Genomic DNA, 15,916 nt, shown 5'->3' on the forward strand with positions numbered 1-15,916 from the left:
TAAGAATTCTGGCTTCCCGAAACATTCTCATTCCAAGTAATTTTCGCATCTTGATTGTGCAATACAATTTAATTCGAAAGCTCTAGGAACAAGCAGCTTGGAGATGCCAACACAATGCTATTTTCGAATTATGGGCGTTTGTTGGCAAAGTATAATGAGTAGAAGTATTCTGTTCAAATTCATTCTTTTAGTAAATTGATAGAATGCTTAAACCCAAGATTCCCTGTTAACCTCTAGTTAGTTTGCTGAAGTAAAGATCCCGATTCAACTCTTGGTTGAACTGAATTGATTGCTTTATGTGAAAATCTAATCTGGACTGTTGGTGCGGTATCTGCTAGTTCACTGTCAACATGTGAACATTCCAAGTTTTTTGTTTTTTGGGGAGCTTGGAAGAGGGCGTGTGACACTTGCTGTCATTGGTTTCCACATTCAGTAGAATAGTGACAACTTTTCCTTGTGGTTTTTAGTTGAAATAGTTTTCTGTAATAAGAATTGAAGCTCTGCATTTTGTATTCTAAAAAAAAAAAAAAACTTGTTCTGCAGAGCAAATATTATCCACTTGTTTAAAATAAAAAAAATAAAAAAGTTGTTACCCGCTTGTGGGAGTTGTCTAGTTAGTTCTAAGAACACTTGTAAGGCGTTATTCCTCAAAGCATTACTTATGTTGCAGGGATTACAACGCTTCTGTACAGAGCATAAGATAAAATTATCTCAAGTATAGAAGCAATTGGCCACTGCTTTTGTGGACGGACATAAACAATCGATTTACAGGTAGACCACATATGTCTGACTCGTGTCTGCTCAGAGACAGCAAGTGGACTTCCAGGTTTGCATCTCGACCTTCGAGGAATGAACTAATTTTTAAAGCCATAAATTGTTTTGTCCTTTTATTTTCTTAGGAAATTAAAATTGATTATCTATGTGGTAGAATTTATGACAATTTCCATGAGTCAAATCTCTCATGAAATCTTTTCCTCATGATCCCTATTTCACCATTTCTCAGGCTTGCTATTAACTTTGGCTGGCATGAACAATGGTAGTCCTGAGAGTACTGGGCATGTGAGTACCAGTCCAGTGCTTACTTCCCCTATTTTTCATATGTTACTTATCATTAAAATGAACAGCGACAGTGGTGCTACTACTTACTCAAAAAACATCTCTACTAATCCTTTAAGGTCGACATATGGGGTCCTCCAAATCTAGATTTATTGGTTAATGCAATGAAGAATTTTGTCCCTCATGCTACCATGGTCAACAAACATATCATCCCAGACGACATTAAGGTTCATGAAAATGGATCTGCATTAGCTCCCTCTTTACATATGCTGGAGCTGAAAGATAAACACAAGTTCAAGGCAGTTAGTATATCAGCTATTCTCCTATCACCGACTCAGTTGGCTAGATCTCAGTTTAGGCCAAATGATGCCTCCATTGTATATATTTGTAAACTACATGACATCAGGGGGAATTTTGATCCCGTAAAGGTTAAAGCTTGCGGACTTAAACAAGGGAGAAAACTTGCAGAATTGGAGAAGGGGTTCAGTGTGAAGTCAGATCTTCTGGATATCGAGGTTAGTTCTACTCTCATTAGAACTAATATATAGACTTTGAATCTGCCGTACTTGTGCCTTTGAAGCTACTAAATTGCAGCTGACTTTCATTTTGCCTCGTTCAGGTCCATCCAGATGATGTTATAGGTCCACCTATTGTTGACACCCAATTTTGTCCCACTTTTCTCCGAAATATCTATTTACGCCTCTAGTATTTTTGGCGAATCATATAAAAAAAAATTAATTAAATTATTTTTTACTATAATTATTAGCTTCTTATCTATACTGGCGTTATTGTTATTATTATTATTGTTATTATTATTATTATTATTATTATTATTTTATTATTGTTATTATTATTATTATTATTATTATTATTATTATTATTATTATTATTATTATTATTATTATTATTACCAGTATTATTGTAATTCACATTGTTTTATCATTTTAGCATTTTTGCCAGCTTATGCACACGCATCGCATTTATTTTCGCGTAATTTAACAATAGCATTTACTTACTGTTGAATTTGAAATATATTATCGCACGGCTATTACGACGACATTTTATTTTCATATGAGTGCTAATAAATACATACTTTTATATTATGGGATATTTTAGCACATTTAGTATATGATTAATTAAAATGGGTCTCTTATTCAAATTTAGAAAGCCAAACTATTTTCATCCAGCCCAACATTTTTTCCGCCCAGCCCACATTTTCAGCCAATTCAGTCTATTAAGCCAACAACCCGACCCATTTCTTTTCTTGAAAGGGGTATGGTTATATTCCCTCTTCTTCAGCCGCACACCCCACGCGCCTCATCTCTCTCTCGTTCTTTCCTTTCTCATCCCCACCACGCCGCTCCCTCCGCTCCCCTTCATCATTTCTCAGCCCCACCACCGCACTTCCCTCCGCTCCTCTCTCTTTTCACCAACCGCACTTCCCTCTCTCTCTCTCTCTCTCTCTCTCTCTCTCTCTCTCTCTCTCTCTCTCTCTCTTCTTCAACACAAAAGAAAAAAACCCTATAAATAGTGGCGAGTTGAATTGTTTTAGAGAGATCGAGAACCCAAAAAAAAAAACCCTAGAAAACATTAAGTTAGCAGCAGTCGCAACATTCTTGATATTGATTTAACATACTAAATCGATATTTTGTTTTATTTCGCCTCCTTGGTATTGCATTGAATCCGAGGAACACAAGCTCAGATTCGAATTATAACTAAATCTGGTATTTCGCCTCCTTGGTATTTCGCCTCCTTGGTATTGAGATTGTTTAAGTGTTTGTTGGTAGGTCAGGCATGACTAGTAGTTAAGTCTGTCATTGATTTCTGTTTTCTCCTGATTATAACACAAGATTGTTTAATGCAATTTAGTAATGACATAGTAATATGGAGGGCTGGAATTGTAACATACAGAAAACATATCCATTTTGTACCATGATAAGAATGATGGTTTGTGGATAAGATAAATAAATCTGGTTTAAAATTAGCATAAGATAAAATGGATGTGCTGTTTGGAGCTATTAACATACATCAGTTTCAGTTCTTGGGATGGTTTATATTATCTTAAGGAGATTAGATGTTGTTTTAGATTTAAACAATCTAAAGATGTCTTTTGAAACATACTTGTGCACCTGGCAGCCTTGATACATAGACATTGAACCCAATTTGACCAGAAAATTTCTCTTATTAGTCCTTGCTTCATGGATTGGGATATATGTTGATTTGCTATTGTATTATGTTGACTTTGTCATGTATTTGAAATGTTTGTGTTGGCCAAACAACCTGTAGTAAGAGTCATTCATTTTTTTTCTCTGCTTAAGTGTCTATGAGTTTTTTGAAAGGAGATGGGGAATTTACACGTTGGTTTGAATAAAATAGAATATGAATCTGCAATTTTGCCTACTGTTCTGTTTGGGCAAAGAATTATGGTTCAGCGTGATTTTCAAGGTCACCTTTGTTTGAGGCATCAGTTTCCTTCAAGACTCTTTGATTGTTAGCATAAATTGAAGTCTATATTCAAAATCAAAAGCTTGTTTTAAGTTCAAAAAATGGAAATTGTTAACTTTAAAATAAAATAGGGTGTGTATATGTGAACTGTATCATAAGGTATGATGAATCAGTCCACCTATGGTCGAAACAAATGTCATTTTGCTTTGTGTTGTATGCAAGTCCTTTGATAATGTGAAAATTTCTCATTTTGGCATTACTTTATATGAAATCTGTTGAGTTCAAAAGGGATAAGCTGGTCATTAATTTGTTTGAAATATGATTGAATCTGGTTTGTTGTTACCTTGAAGAAGGTTAAATTTGGCCTGGTTTGTTTAACCTCTTGAAATAGATATTGTGATCATGAGCATTAGCCTTAAAGATTCATTGTTGTTTTCGTGGAAACATCTTCAAAAGTCGCAAGGGATTTTCTTCTTTTTACTCACTATCATTTCGATGTAGTTTGTTTAATTGCTAGTTTCGTGGCTGTTAGATATAGGCTAGATAATCCTCATGCTCTTTGGATTTTGCTCTTCTTCTCTGATTTCATCAGATTTCATTTTGCATGATAATGTGTGGATCACTTCTGCCCCCTGCCTTAATTTATATCTATCGGGTGAAACACGACCATTTCTCAGTTCTGTGTATTTTCTTTTACCGGGTACAGATTAACTAAATTTGATTTGAATTAGGGAACTAGTCTGTCCGTAACTGTTGTCTCCATGTTTATGGCATAAAATGTTTTGTGGTCTGTTTGTTTGCCTCTGTAAGCAATGAACTGAAATACTGATTTAGGTGTTATCATAGGCTATAAGACTGGCAGTTATTTAGATATATTGAAGTTGTTTGTATTGATTAAGGCTGCTCGAAACGTCAACTTGCTGGTTCTATCACAAATGGGCTTAATGTATTCATCTTTGCTTAATTTTGTGCGATTGGCTGTAAAAAAGATTAAGAATCCTGCCTTGCTTGTCTGCTTTCTGTGCGTTATATATGGTTCATGAGCCTTTCGTAATCCGCGGACCTTTGTTACTGCCATTGCTGGGCAAATTTTGTGTTTTGAACGCATTTCGTGGTCAATTTTGTGAAGTTCGGTGTCGCCGCTAACGGCTGCTGTCGCCTAAGCATGTTTGTGGGTAATGTTATGCACTGCCCTTCCTGGGCAGATGCTGTTTTGCTGTGGTATATTGTGTAGTATTTCTCGCGTTGTTCACTGCCTTTCTATGTCGATTTCTATGCCTTAGTATATGAGTGAGTTAGTTAGTTTTGTAGAATACATTGCCATTGCTATGTAGATCTGTGCGCTTTATGATGTTATGTGATTTCTCTTGCGATGTCCACTGCCATTACTGTGCAAATTGCATGCCTTAGTATGTTATAAACACTTTAATATTGTTGAAACAGTAGAATTGTATACCTATGTATGCTCTAAGTATACTCATGAAAACACGTTAATAAGGAGGTTAGATGGGCCATTATGGATTAAGCTCGAACCCTCTCCAGTCTTAGCCATGCCTGGGATTCATGAAATCCTTTGGAACTTGTGCAACATAGGGAAAACGGGGGCAAAAGATTTCTGATATTGACCTCCTATACATCCTTACGAGTGTGTATATACTAGGTATACTTAAAATATATATGCTGGCTTGTTTGAGTTTACATTTCATATGTTTAATATAATTCATTAACCGCATACTAATCTTTCTCTTTCATTTTTTTGCATGAACCCCGCATACGAGTCCAAGGGACTCGTCTATCTCTCGCATTCAGAGTTGGGCTGAAAGCCCAACGTAATCTCGCTTGAGTCATTGATGTGGCGTGAATTTACACCATAATCGATGCTTTTTAACTATAAGTTTTACTTGTTTTTAAGCAAGTCTGTATTATTTTACGTGGTTTTTGTCATGTTTCAGGTTATACGAGGTCCCTAGAGCCTAAGTGTGGAAAACAAGCAAAAAAGTTGCAAAACTGGGGATAACTGGAAGTTCTGGAAATTTTCGCGAAATATTGGTCTTCGCGATCGCGCGGCAAGATCACGCGCTCGCGGTGACGCGCGTCCGTGACACTGCGCGAACGCGCAGTTAGTTCACGCGGTCGCGGTCACGCGCGTCCGTGACCCTGCGCGATCGCGGTTCCTCTTCGCGCGTTCGCGATTCGTAAACGAAGCAATTACACGCGATCGCGCAGTGACGTGGCGCGATCGCATTGAAGGATTTTTCAGCGTTTTCGACCAGAACTCGGATTTTGACGATGCCTTCCATCCCAGTTCATATAAATAGAAAACTAGGGCAAAATATCAGATCATCTTTGGCACAACACACAAGTTCTTGGAGCCTAGGGTTCATCACCAACACCTTGGAAGAGAAGATTTGGAGACACCAATGAGAAATTCTTTACCCATTTCTTCTACTCTTGCTATGTATTGAATATTTATGTGTGTAGTATTTCATTTCAATACTTGAATTTCGTTTATGGAAATATTCTTGATTAAAGTTTGGATTGAATCTCTTGTTTTGCTTATGTGTTGAATGATTTTATTCCTAATGAAGTGAGTTATTGTTTCTTTAATTAATCTCATTTTGAATGATTCTTAAGGGAGTAGCTAACCCTAAGACTTGCCCATTTATTTCGGTTTAAACTTGGAAGAGGCAAACTCGGGATTGGGAAAGATTAATTAACAAGAATTTGGGGCGTTAACCCTCATCTAATGGAAATCGACCTAGGAATAGGCGACGCCACTTGTAGCCATATTCGGGTGTTCTTAATGCTCCTAATTGCTTTAGGGATATTCAATTAGGTAGTCTAGTTAGTCTTCGGAAGAAGCTAATTTAGAGTCATTATCCGAGGCTAAGTAATATAAACTCACCATTATTTGTAAATCATGAAGTACATTGGATCGTTACTTGAGCATAGTTTCCCTTGTATCCATGCTTGTGGCCATTGATCATTTTACTTGCTTTCTAGGTTAGTTTACATTTTTGCATTAGTTATAATTCTCTCAAACAAAACCAAAACATTATCTATCGTTTGGCTTTAGCGTAGTTGGTGAAAATTTCTACTTTTCCTAATCGCCTACATATTGTTCTCTGTGGGATTCGACCCCGACTCATAGTTGGGTAAATTATATTTGCATACGACCGTGCCCATTCCAATTAATAGGGTGGATTTGGACGTTATCAAAAATGGCGCCGTTGCCGGGGAACAATTTGGCGTATTTGGGCTAATCTAGGAAATAAGCTAACTTGCTTTGATCCGAACCCGTAAATATTTGTGTAGTTGTTTTCTGTGTTTTATTTTTTATAAAAAAAAATGGCATCTTTCCATGAAAACTTGTTTAGTAATGACTTTTATTGTGAGCATGGCCAAATTGGTGAGTTCAAATTCATGATGGAGTGTCTACTAGGTGAGGGTAATGAAAACCAAAAAGCTTTTGAAGAGTACTTGGAAACTAGTCTCCAACTTGGTTTGATGAAAGAAGAAGAAAATCCTCCACGGGCAAATCATTATGAACTACCTAATGCTCAAGATAAAAGGGTAAATCATGAAGATGAGTTTATTGGGAATGCCAAAGAAAAAAATGAACGGGAGTCAACCATTGTTCTGTACAATATGGTTGGTGTTGACCCCAATCCGGGGGAAAAAGAGGATGTCATAGTTCAAAAAGTTCAAGAGCCTTATATTCTGCAATTTGAAAATTCAACAAGGCAAAATGACATTCCTCACTTGAAAGCCAAGAAGTGTAGAATGAACAATATTTTACTTGGCGTGATCAGATATTTACCACCCCCCACTGCTCGTGGTCACAAACTTGATTCCAAGTTAGGTGCCCAATTCAAAAGCTCCAAATGGCGAGAAAAGCGGTAAAGTTGGTATCCGTCGTGCCGCGACGTTAACTTAAGCGCTTGGTGGGAGGCAACCCATCGTTTTTAATTTTTTTTTTTTTTTAATCATTTTTGAAATTTGATTTTTTTTAGAATTGTTTAGTTTATGATTTGTGACTAATCTGCAAAATTTCACAATTTTTGGAGTTGTTTTGAATAGGTGGAGTTTTCAGAACAGCCACAAATCAGTAGCTGCTGGTTTCTGCTTATTTTCTGAACTGCTGGTTTTTGCCGAAATTTACTCTACGCGATCGCGCAACAACCTCACGCGATCGCGGTTTAAAAAAAAAAAAAAATTAACTCAGCGCGATCGCGACCGAAGGTCACGCGAACGCGCTGAGGCGCGTTTACAGGTATCAAAACAGATCAAAAAGGGCATAACGGCTTAAAACATCATTTTCTTCAGTTTTCCTAAAAAAAAAAAAATCTCATTTTTCTCTCAAATTCAACTTCAAAAATTCGGAAAATTTCTTCAACTTGCAACCACAAGGTATGTGATTCCTCCATTATCTTGTCCCTAGGGTTGTTTTTATCATCTTTCCATGTTAGAAATTGTGAGTTAAATTTTTTTTTTTCTCCATTTATTTAAGCATGAAAATGTGATGAAATTGTTGAAATTCTTGTTATATAAATTGTTGTTTGTTGTTGAGTGATGTGAGTTGAGTGTTGGTTGCTGATATAAGAAAAAAATTGGGCAAAACACAAGCTTAAAATCGTTGAATTGAAGGCACAAAATTGATGCCCATAACCTGTTTGTGAAAATGCTTCGCTGAATCTGAAACGATTCAGCGCGATCGCGGCCTGTACTGGCGCGATCGCGCTGAGTAAATGACCAAAACTGACGCGAACGAGTAATGTTGAACCGCGATCGCGGTTAATGAGACAATAAAAATGTCGCGATCGCGCCAGTTCCTCACGCGATCGCGCTGGAGGAATACCGCAAAATGCCGCGATCGCGCTGCCTTGTCACGCGATCGCGTTGAAGGAAAAGTCCCAGTTCACAGACAGAATGCTCGCACAGAGCTGTTCCAAACTTGGGTGCCCAAATGTCCTTAACCCAACTCCTCATTATACATCATTATAGGTGTTCATATGCATTGTGTTTGCTTTGTAGGTACTTAAACTCAAAAAATGGCTTCATCATCCAGTGCTGCCCAAGTACCATTGATTGAATATTATGACACCACCACCTTCCAGTCAGCAAAATGTTCAAAGCTATATGATAGACTGCTGGGAAAGAGCTTCATTGAAGAGAAGGGCTTTGTAACAGAAAGTTTGGAAGAAAAGATGCCCGAGTTCTATGGAAGGTTGGTGACAAGCGGCTGGATACGCTTTGCAGATGAACCAATCAGGGCAAATCATACCCTGGTGCGGGAATTCTACGCAAATTCTGCAGAGGCAGACATTACACATAGGGCAATTGTCAAAGTCAGAGGTGTGGATGTCCTGTGCAATGCCTCAAGAATCAATGCCTATTATAATCTGCAGGATGGTGACAACAGCGAGATGGCACAGATGTACGAAAACCTGCGGCAACAATGGTTTGTGACCCACCTTCACGGTGGGGAACAACCAAAGTGGCTAAACACAATGCAGAAAAGGATTGACTCTGCAGAGTTCACCGCTGAAGCCAAAACTTGGCTTGATATTGTCACATCCAGGGTGCTGCCTTCAAAACATGATTCAGAGCTGCCGCTTGAGAGGGCTAAAGTAATTTGTGCTGTGATGGAAGGATTGCCTGTTGACGTGGGGAGACTCATTATGCAGGAAATCCGGGAGGTGGTGCTTGAACGGACCAAGAGCTTATTCTTCCCATCATTGATCACTTACTTGTGCTCCACTGATGGAGTGCCCACGAGACCAGGCGACAGAGAAAAAGGGCCTGCTGGACCGATTTATCCGTTGAAAAAGAGAGGGCCTGGTAATGTACAGAAGAAGAGGAAGATTGATATAGCAACATCATCATTTGAGCAGTTCACATCTACTGCATCAGATTCTATTGGTGGGGCATCAGCCCCTCCCATGGCTATACCAATCTTGCCACCACTGCAAGAAGCCGCCAGGCCTTTCCAATATATCTCCACCCAGGTCCATGGGGTGGACAATCGGATCCAGCATCTAGTAGCTAGTCTCCCTGCGGGCCCACATGGCGAAGGCACATCTATAGCTCCCTCTGTTCCTATTGGTCCGACATTAGCAGGTGTGGTGGAGGACATGAAGCATATCAAAGAAAAGCAAGGAAAAATAGAGAGGAGGCAGAAAAAGGCAAGGGAGCATGCCAAGAAGCAAAGCAAATTCCTGAACAAAATGATGAGCATTCTGAGGAGTGTATGCAGAGCACAGCACGACGAGGAGGAAAATGAGGACGATTTTGTCCTGCCAGAGCCCAGCAGCTCCAGTTCAGAGAGTGAGCAGAGATGACCATAGCACGCAGTGCTAGGAGGTATGAAAAAAAAAAAAAGTTTTTTCTGTGTTGATGTACTGCAGTGAGGACACTGCAAGTTTTTTGGTTAGGGGTAGGAACCTCCTCGGCTTTTCTTTGCCAGAGTTCTTTTCCTGAGGAGAGTTTTATTTTGTTGAAACTGGCATGTTTAGGATGTTGCTTAGGTTGAATAGAATAATTTTGTTTTATTTGGTACTACTTGATAACTAATGGCATGTATTGTGTTTGTTGAAATTTTTGGACCCCTCGAAAAATTGAAAAATGCATACTTAGAACAGTTATTGTCTGACATGATTGATTCTTTATATGACATTGTGATTATTGGGGTGTTGTGTGTGATGAATTACTACTTAGGAGGTCACAAGTGTAAAAATTATTGTCCTTATGCCGATGTGTGTGTGAAGTGTTAGTTTGATTCTGTTTGTGCATGTATAATCTAGAACTTGCCCGGTTGGTCTTGTTTGAAATACGAAAGTTAGTTTGGTTGTGAAATGATCTTAGGCTTTCTTTGGGTAAATAAGTCACTGTGCCTAAATAAGCCTCTCCAAAAGCTGAAAATACCCCTAGTTTCCCCTTTTGAGCCTTTTTGACCTTTTTCTTGGCTAGCCAATTATGAAACCTTACCCTTTGTGAAATTAATTCATCTTCACACCCATTCCCTCCTTGATGCTATTAATTAGATGAGACAAAATGTCTAAGTTGGAGGTGAATTAAATGTGGAGTACATGTTCAAAACATAAGTTGGGGGTGGTGGAGTTTGCTAGTGAAGATTCGATGTGGTAGCTGCATATATATATATAAAAAAATAAAAAATAAAAAATAAAAATAAAAAATAAAAAAATCAGAAAACTGTAACGCAAAAAGAATTCTAGGTTGGTTAGAAGTAAAACCACATCGAGGTTGAAAACTGAAAGAAAATAAAGGGGTGGAAAGAAAAGAGGCGAACTAAGGTGAAAAGATGTTGTAGTGTTCAAGGAGGGTGAGTCACTAATATCCAAAAAGTATCCGACCCGTCCCTAAACCTACATTACAAGCCGAAACAAGTCCTAATGAGATCACAACCGAACAATCCTAGGATGAGAACATAGAAAATAAGGGCAAGCCTATGGTATTTGCATGTGTAAATATGAATTTTCTTTGTGAGTGTGAGTGTTTTTCTCTTCTCTTTCGTCTTCGTCCCATTCTTGTCGTATATATGTGTGTTGGGACATTCTTTGGTCTATGTGAGGGCATAAGGATGAAAATTGAACAAAATAAAGTGACCGCCTAAAGTAGCGTTTGTGTGCACCATAATATGTTCGATAATATGATGTCATTCATTGAAGCTTCATGGTTAGTCGTAGTGTTCTTGAGTTGTGTATGTTGCTTTAAAACAGAAATTAGGGTGGTCCTTGGAAGAAAAACATGCATGCCGGTAGTTCAGAGTCAAAACCAATATAGACATTGTTATTCTATGATATCTAGGTATTAGATTGAGTCGTGGTTTGTATGGCTTGCTTGAGGACAAGCAAATACTTTAAGTTGGGGGTGTTGATGTTGCGTGAATTTACACCATAATCGATGCTTTTTAACTATAAGTTTTACTTGTTTTTAAGCAAGTCTGTATTATTTTACGTGGTTTTTGTCATGTTTCAGGTTATACGAGGTCCCTAGAGCCTAAGTGTGGAAAACAAGCAAAAAAGTTGCAAAACTGGGGATAACTGGAAGTTCTAGAAATTTTCGCGAAATATTGGTCTTCGCGATCGCGCGGCAAGATCACGCGCTCGCGGTGACGCGCGTCCGTGACACTGCGCGAACGCGCAGTTAGTTCACGCGGTCGCGATCACGCGCGTCCGTGACCCTGCGCGATCGCGGTTCCTCTTCGCGCGTTCGCGATTCGTAAACGAAGCAATTACACGCGATCGCGCAGTGACGTGGCGCGATCGCATTGAAGGATTTTTCAGCGTTTTCGACCAGAACTCGGATTTTGACGATGCCTTCCATCCCAGTTCATATAAATAGAAAACTAGGGCAAAATATCAGATCATCTTTGGCACAACACACAAGTTCTTGGAGCCTAGGGTTCATCACCAACACCTTGGAAGAGAAGATTTGGAGACACCAATGAGAAATTCTTTACCCATTTCTTCTACTCTTGCTATGTATTGAATATTTATGTGTGTAGTATTTCATTTCAATACTTGAATTTCGTTTATGGAAATATTCTTGATTAAAGTTTGGATTGAATCTCTTGTTTTGCTTATGTGTTGAATGATTTTATTCCTAATGAAGTGAGTTATTGTTTCTTTAATTAATCTCATTTTGAATGATTCTTAAGGGAGTAGCTAACCCTAAGACTTGCCCATTTATTTCGGTTTAAACTTGGAAGAGGCAAACTCGGGATTGGGAAAGATTAATTAACAAGAATTTGGGGCGTTAACCCTCATCTAATGGAAATCGACCTAGGAATAGGCGACGCCACTTGTAGCCATATTCGGGTGTTCTTAATGCTCCTAATTGCTTTAGGGATATTCAATTAGGTAGTCTAGTTAGTCTTCGGAAGAAGCTAATTTAGAGTCATTATCCGAGGCTAAGTAATATAAACTCACCATTATTTGTAAATCATGAAGTACATTGGATCGTTACTTGAGCATAGTTTCCCTTGTATCCATGCTTGTGGCCATTGATCATTTTACTTGCTTTCTAGGTTAGTTTACATTTTTGCATTAGTTATAATTCTCTCAAACAAAACCAAAACATTATCTATCGTTTGGCTTTAGCGTAGTTGGTGAAAATTCCTACTTTTCCTAATCGCCTACATATTGTTCTCTGTGGGATTCGACCCCGACTCATAGTTGGGTAAATTATATTTGCATACGACCGTGCCCATTCCAATTAATAGGGTGGATTTGGACGTTATCAGTCATCTCTGTCCAGCCCAGTCCACAGTAATCCATGTATAAAAATTGTTGTTGGGCCGAAGCCCAAAAGCAGCCCTTGAACGCAGCATTTTTAAAAGAAAAACGTGGGTTGAGCCCACTCCCACCAGCAGCAGATCAGCAGTCCCAAAGTGGGCTGGCCCATTTGATATTATTAGCCCTTTCATTTTATTTTTTTTGTGCATATTAATTTGTATTATGCAACTAACTTTTTGTTTGTTTTTTTTAGTTTAGATAAATCCTGATAAATTAGTAGGTTTAGTTTAGAAATGGGTAGCTAGTTTAAGAAAGACTAACAATTGATTCCATAAGTTCATTATGTGCTTTTCATGTTACAACTATTTATAATGTCTAATATTTATTTTATTTAGAATAATTGATTTGCAAAATGGCGTGAATACATATTTTGAGTTAAAGGAATCGAAATTTATCCTTACTATCTTAAAAAAAAAAAAAAAAAAAAAAAAAAAAAAAATGACAGTAATATGCAAATACAAACTCAAGTATATTTGTAAATAACTCTTCAAGTTTTTGAGTCAATTACGCATATTTTTAAGTATAGTTGATGATTGTTTGTTTCAAATATTTATTAAAACGCTGCACAAATCCGCATTTTCGGCTACTCATATGCAAATCATCTTTTGCAAGTTTTTTATTTAAAGAGCATTATTATGTAAAACCTTAGCAGCATTTGTAAGTTTTATTTTTAAATGGCATTTGAAATTTTCCTTTTATGCAAATTATCGCATTTTTTGCAAATAACGTTTTATTTAAAGCTTTAGCAATATCTATAAGTTTTCATTTTAAATGGCATTTGAAGTCTTTTTTATTATGCAAATCATTATACTTTCCTACAAGCTATTTTCTTGAATTTTAAATATTATATTTGCATCTTTAGCCCTAATTAATTAACCTAAGTTTGGCTGGATAATCGTAGTTAACAGATTCTAAAGGATGCCTAACCCCTTCCCTTTAGGATAATATAGAACCCTTACCTAGAATCACACTGATTAAGCAGACTGTTAACGGAGGTTTAGTTAGCTTTACCTTAGTTAATAATTAGGTGCCATAATTCACCTTAAAATCAATTAGGTGGCGACTCCATGAAATAAGCGATTTGGGAATCTCCAATATGTTGTACTCTAATTTCAACACGATTAAAATGGGGTATAACACCTATTCCTGGTCCCATTGTACTGATTGTTGACTGTCCAACAGAACCTCATGCACAAGAGTTACTCTCTGCACAAGCCCTTGATGCCTATTATACAGATCCCCAAAGCAACTCCCCAGAGGCCACTAAGGTTGTGAACTGCATCATTCATTTGAGCCCTGCTACAGTCGTCAGCACTCCAGTCTATGAGAAATGGATGAGCAAATTTGGTTCCGCCCAACATATTATGGCAAGAACTACAAGGTTTGTAACTCCTCTTAATGCTTATTTTAATTTTTTCCATACCAACACTGGTTCATAGTCATTCTCTCACACAGGAAGCATGAAACAACTCCAATTCTAGTATCCAGTGCTAGAATCGCTACAAGACTGCATTATTTGTGTCCTCAGCTTTTTCCAGCTCCTAGTCTTCCTTCTGTTCAGAATGACGATGTTGCAGCACCAAATTTCAAGGTACCATTGGAGCTTTGTTTTGAGCTCTAAAAGTTGATATTCACTTGTGAGACATCTTTAAAAGTCGAGGAAAGCTTGTGATATATGATACTTGTCTTTGCAGGGTTCAGTTTGCGGCATATCTGCTGAAAATCTCTTAAAGGTATTGTTGACTCCAATTTTCCAGATTATTTTATTTAGAATGGTTAACTGTATTATAAATCATCAGCATAATGGATGTGCTACAAATTATATTTACAGTTCAAAAGCAGCAAGAGTATATCCTTGTGCTTCCTACAACAACTATATGATAGCTAAGAGTGAATCAGCATCTTCCAGCTATTCTTCTTTACACCAAAAATGAATCAAAAGCAAGCAGTTCATTTTGATTTCCGGCACAGGCCTGGGTCTTTCTGCCAAAACATCTTGCATTTCTTTCCTTCCATACGGTCCACCATATACAAGCAGGAACTGTTTTCCACCATTTCTTCTGCCTAAAAGATCCCCCAGTATCCAGCATGGTAACAGATCTCTTGTGGACTTTGGCATAGTCCACTAAATATCTTTCTTGTTTAAAGGGATTTGCAGATCTGGTAAGCGGTTCCACTGTAGAAATAGATGGTTTATACGATCTGATTTCATTTCGCACAAGTAGCATCTTGAGCACAACTGCATTTTCTCTCTCTTAAGTTTTCTCGAGTCAGACATGTTTCCTTGTAAATATTCTCTGCATAACAATCTATCTTCAGTTGTGGTAATGGCTTGTACATGTTCTAAACTTCTGAAAGATTCAGCAATTTGAGTAACTTCTCAGTCATTGAAAAGTCTTCTAAAGTTTAAATTCCAACCCCGCTGTAGCATCAACTGCTGGTTCAAACAAAACAATTCAGGATAAAGGTCTTTTAAAGGTCCATGCCTAGTCCAATTGCTATCTAAAAAGTTTTCATCTCATTGCCAACTTCTTATTCTGATATCATTGAAAAACAAAGTCCATAGTTTTTGATAGCTCTCCAGACACTTGGTGACAGTTGGTGTATATGGGGTGCTTACAATCCTTGAACACCATTGTCCCTCTTAACTATACTTTTCACTAATAATTCTTCTCCATAAAGCTTGATCTTCCAAACTAAGTCTTCATAGTCATTTCATAAGCTTGTGGGTTCTTCCTTATGCCTAAACCCCTTCTGTTCTTTTCTGACAGTGAAAGCACTCCACTTTATGATATAGTAAATCTAGTTCACCTGCCAGCTAGAATATAAGTGAGAAAGGAGTTTGTTCAAATGTTCTCTGACTCTGGAAATGAATTACCTGCCTTTATGAGTTTTTTTTTTGGAACTATGTCATGTTAAACTGTTCCTTAACGAACCTATCTAAGAATTTTTTCGGATTAGTACCTGTGATTATGAATTATTTCAATAGCAATTCAATAATTTCACTCCTGAGCAGGCAAACTCATCCTTTTATAAAAGTGATGGAAACCATTCTCCCTCCTCTCGAAGCTACATTTAACATTTTTCCTCTTCTTCTA

The 15,916-nt window shown here is 37.7% G+C and overlaps 2 protein-coding genes and 1 pseudogene across 2 annotated transcripts; all 3 read left to right on the plus strand.

The window, feature by feature from the left end:
• Positions 1-721, plus strand: part of LOC132608256 (tRNase Z TRZ3, mitochondrial-like) — a 36,442-nt pseudogene extending 35,721 nt beyond the window's left edge.
• A 44-nt stretch (positions 722-765) lies between these two features.
• LOC132608258 (tRNAse Z TRZ4, mitochondrial-like) lies at positions 766-3,551 on the plus strand. Its single transcript, XM_060322310.1, has 5 exons — positions 766-826; positions 1,004-1,059; positions 1,176-1,571; positions 1,676-1,708; positions 3,396-3,551. Exons 2-5 carry the CDS (start codon positions 1,027-1,029, stop codon positions 3,549-3,551), a joined length of 618 nt encoding a protein of 205 aa, XP_060178293.1. The 5' UTR covers positions 766-826; positions 1,004-1,026.
• A 10,410-nt stretch (positions 3,552-13,961) lies between these two features.
• LOC132607019 (tRNase Z TRZ3, mitochondrial-like) lies at positions 13,962-14,968 on the plus strand. The gene is made up of 4 exons (XM_060320803.1): positions 13,962-14,199; positions 14,274-14,409; positions 14,513-14,551; positions 14,650-14,968. The coding sequence occupies exons 1-4, from the start codon at positions 14,153-14,155 to the stop codon at positions 14,704-14,706; spliced, it is 279 nt and encodes a 92-aa protein (XP_060176786.1). The 5' UTR covers positions 13,962-14,152; the 3' UTR covers positions 14,707-14,968.
• Positions 14,969-15,916: the final 948 nt, after the last annotated feature.

Source organism: Lycium barbarum, chromosome 8 (genome assembly GCF_019175385.1).
Source record: "Lycium barbarum isolate Lr01 chromosome 8, ASM1917538v2, whole genome shotgun sequence".
Classification (NCBI taxonomy): domain Eukaryota; kingdom Viridiplantae; phylum Streptophyta; class Magnoliopsida; order Solanales; family Solanaceae; genus Lycium; species Lycium barbarum.

What these genes read in the sequence shown, in the direction of transcription:
- LOC132608258 (XM_060322310.1), top strand. Translation starts at nt 1,027, where the DNA reads ATGAACAATGGTAGTCCTGAGAGTACTGGGCAT. An exon ending in GTCCTGAGAGTACTGGGCAT is followed by an intron (nt 1,060 to 1,175) that starts GTGAGTACCAGT and finishes TAATCCTTTAAG; the next exon opens with GTCGACATATGGGGTCCTCC. An exon ending in ATGTTATAGGTCCACCTATT is followed by an intron (nt 1,709 to 3,395) that starts GTTGACACCCAA and finishes GTTTTTTGAAAG; the next exon opens with GAGATGGGGAATTTACACGT.
- LOC132607019 (XM_060320803.1), top strand. Translation starts at nt 14,153, where the DNA reads ATGAGCAAATTTGGTTCCGCCCAACATATTATGGCAAGAACTACAAG. An exon ending in TTGCAGCACCAAATTTCAAG is followed by an intron (nt 14,410 to 14,512) that starts GTACCATTGGAG and finishes TTGTCTTTGCAG; the next exon opens with GGTTCAGTTTGCGGCATATC. An exon ending in CTGCTGAAAATCTCTTAAAG is followed by an intron (nt 14,552 to 14,649) that starts GTATTGTTGACT and finishes TTATATTTACAG; the next exon opens with TTCAAAAGCAGCAAGAGTAT.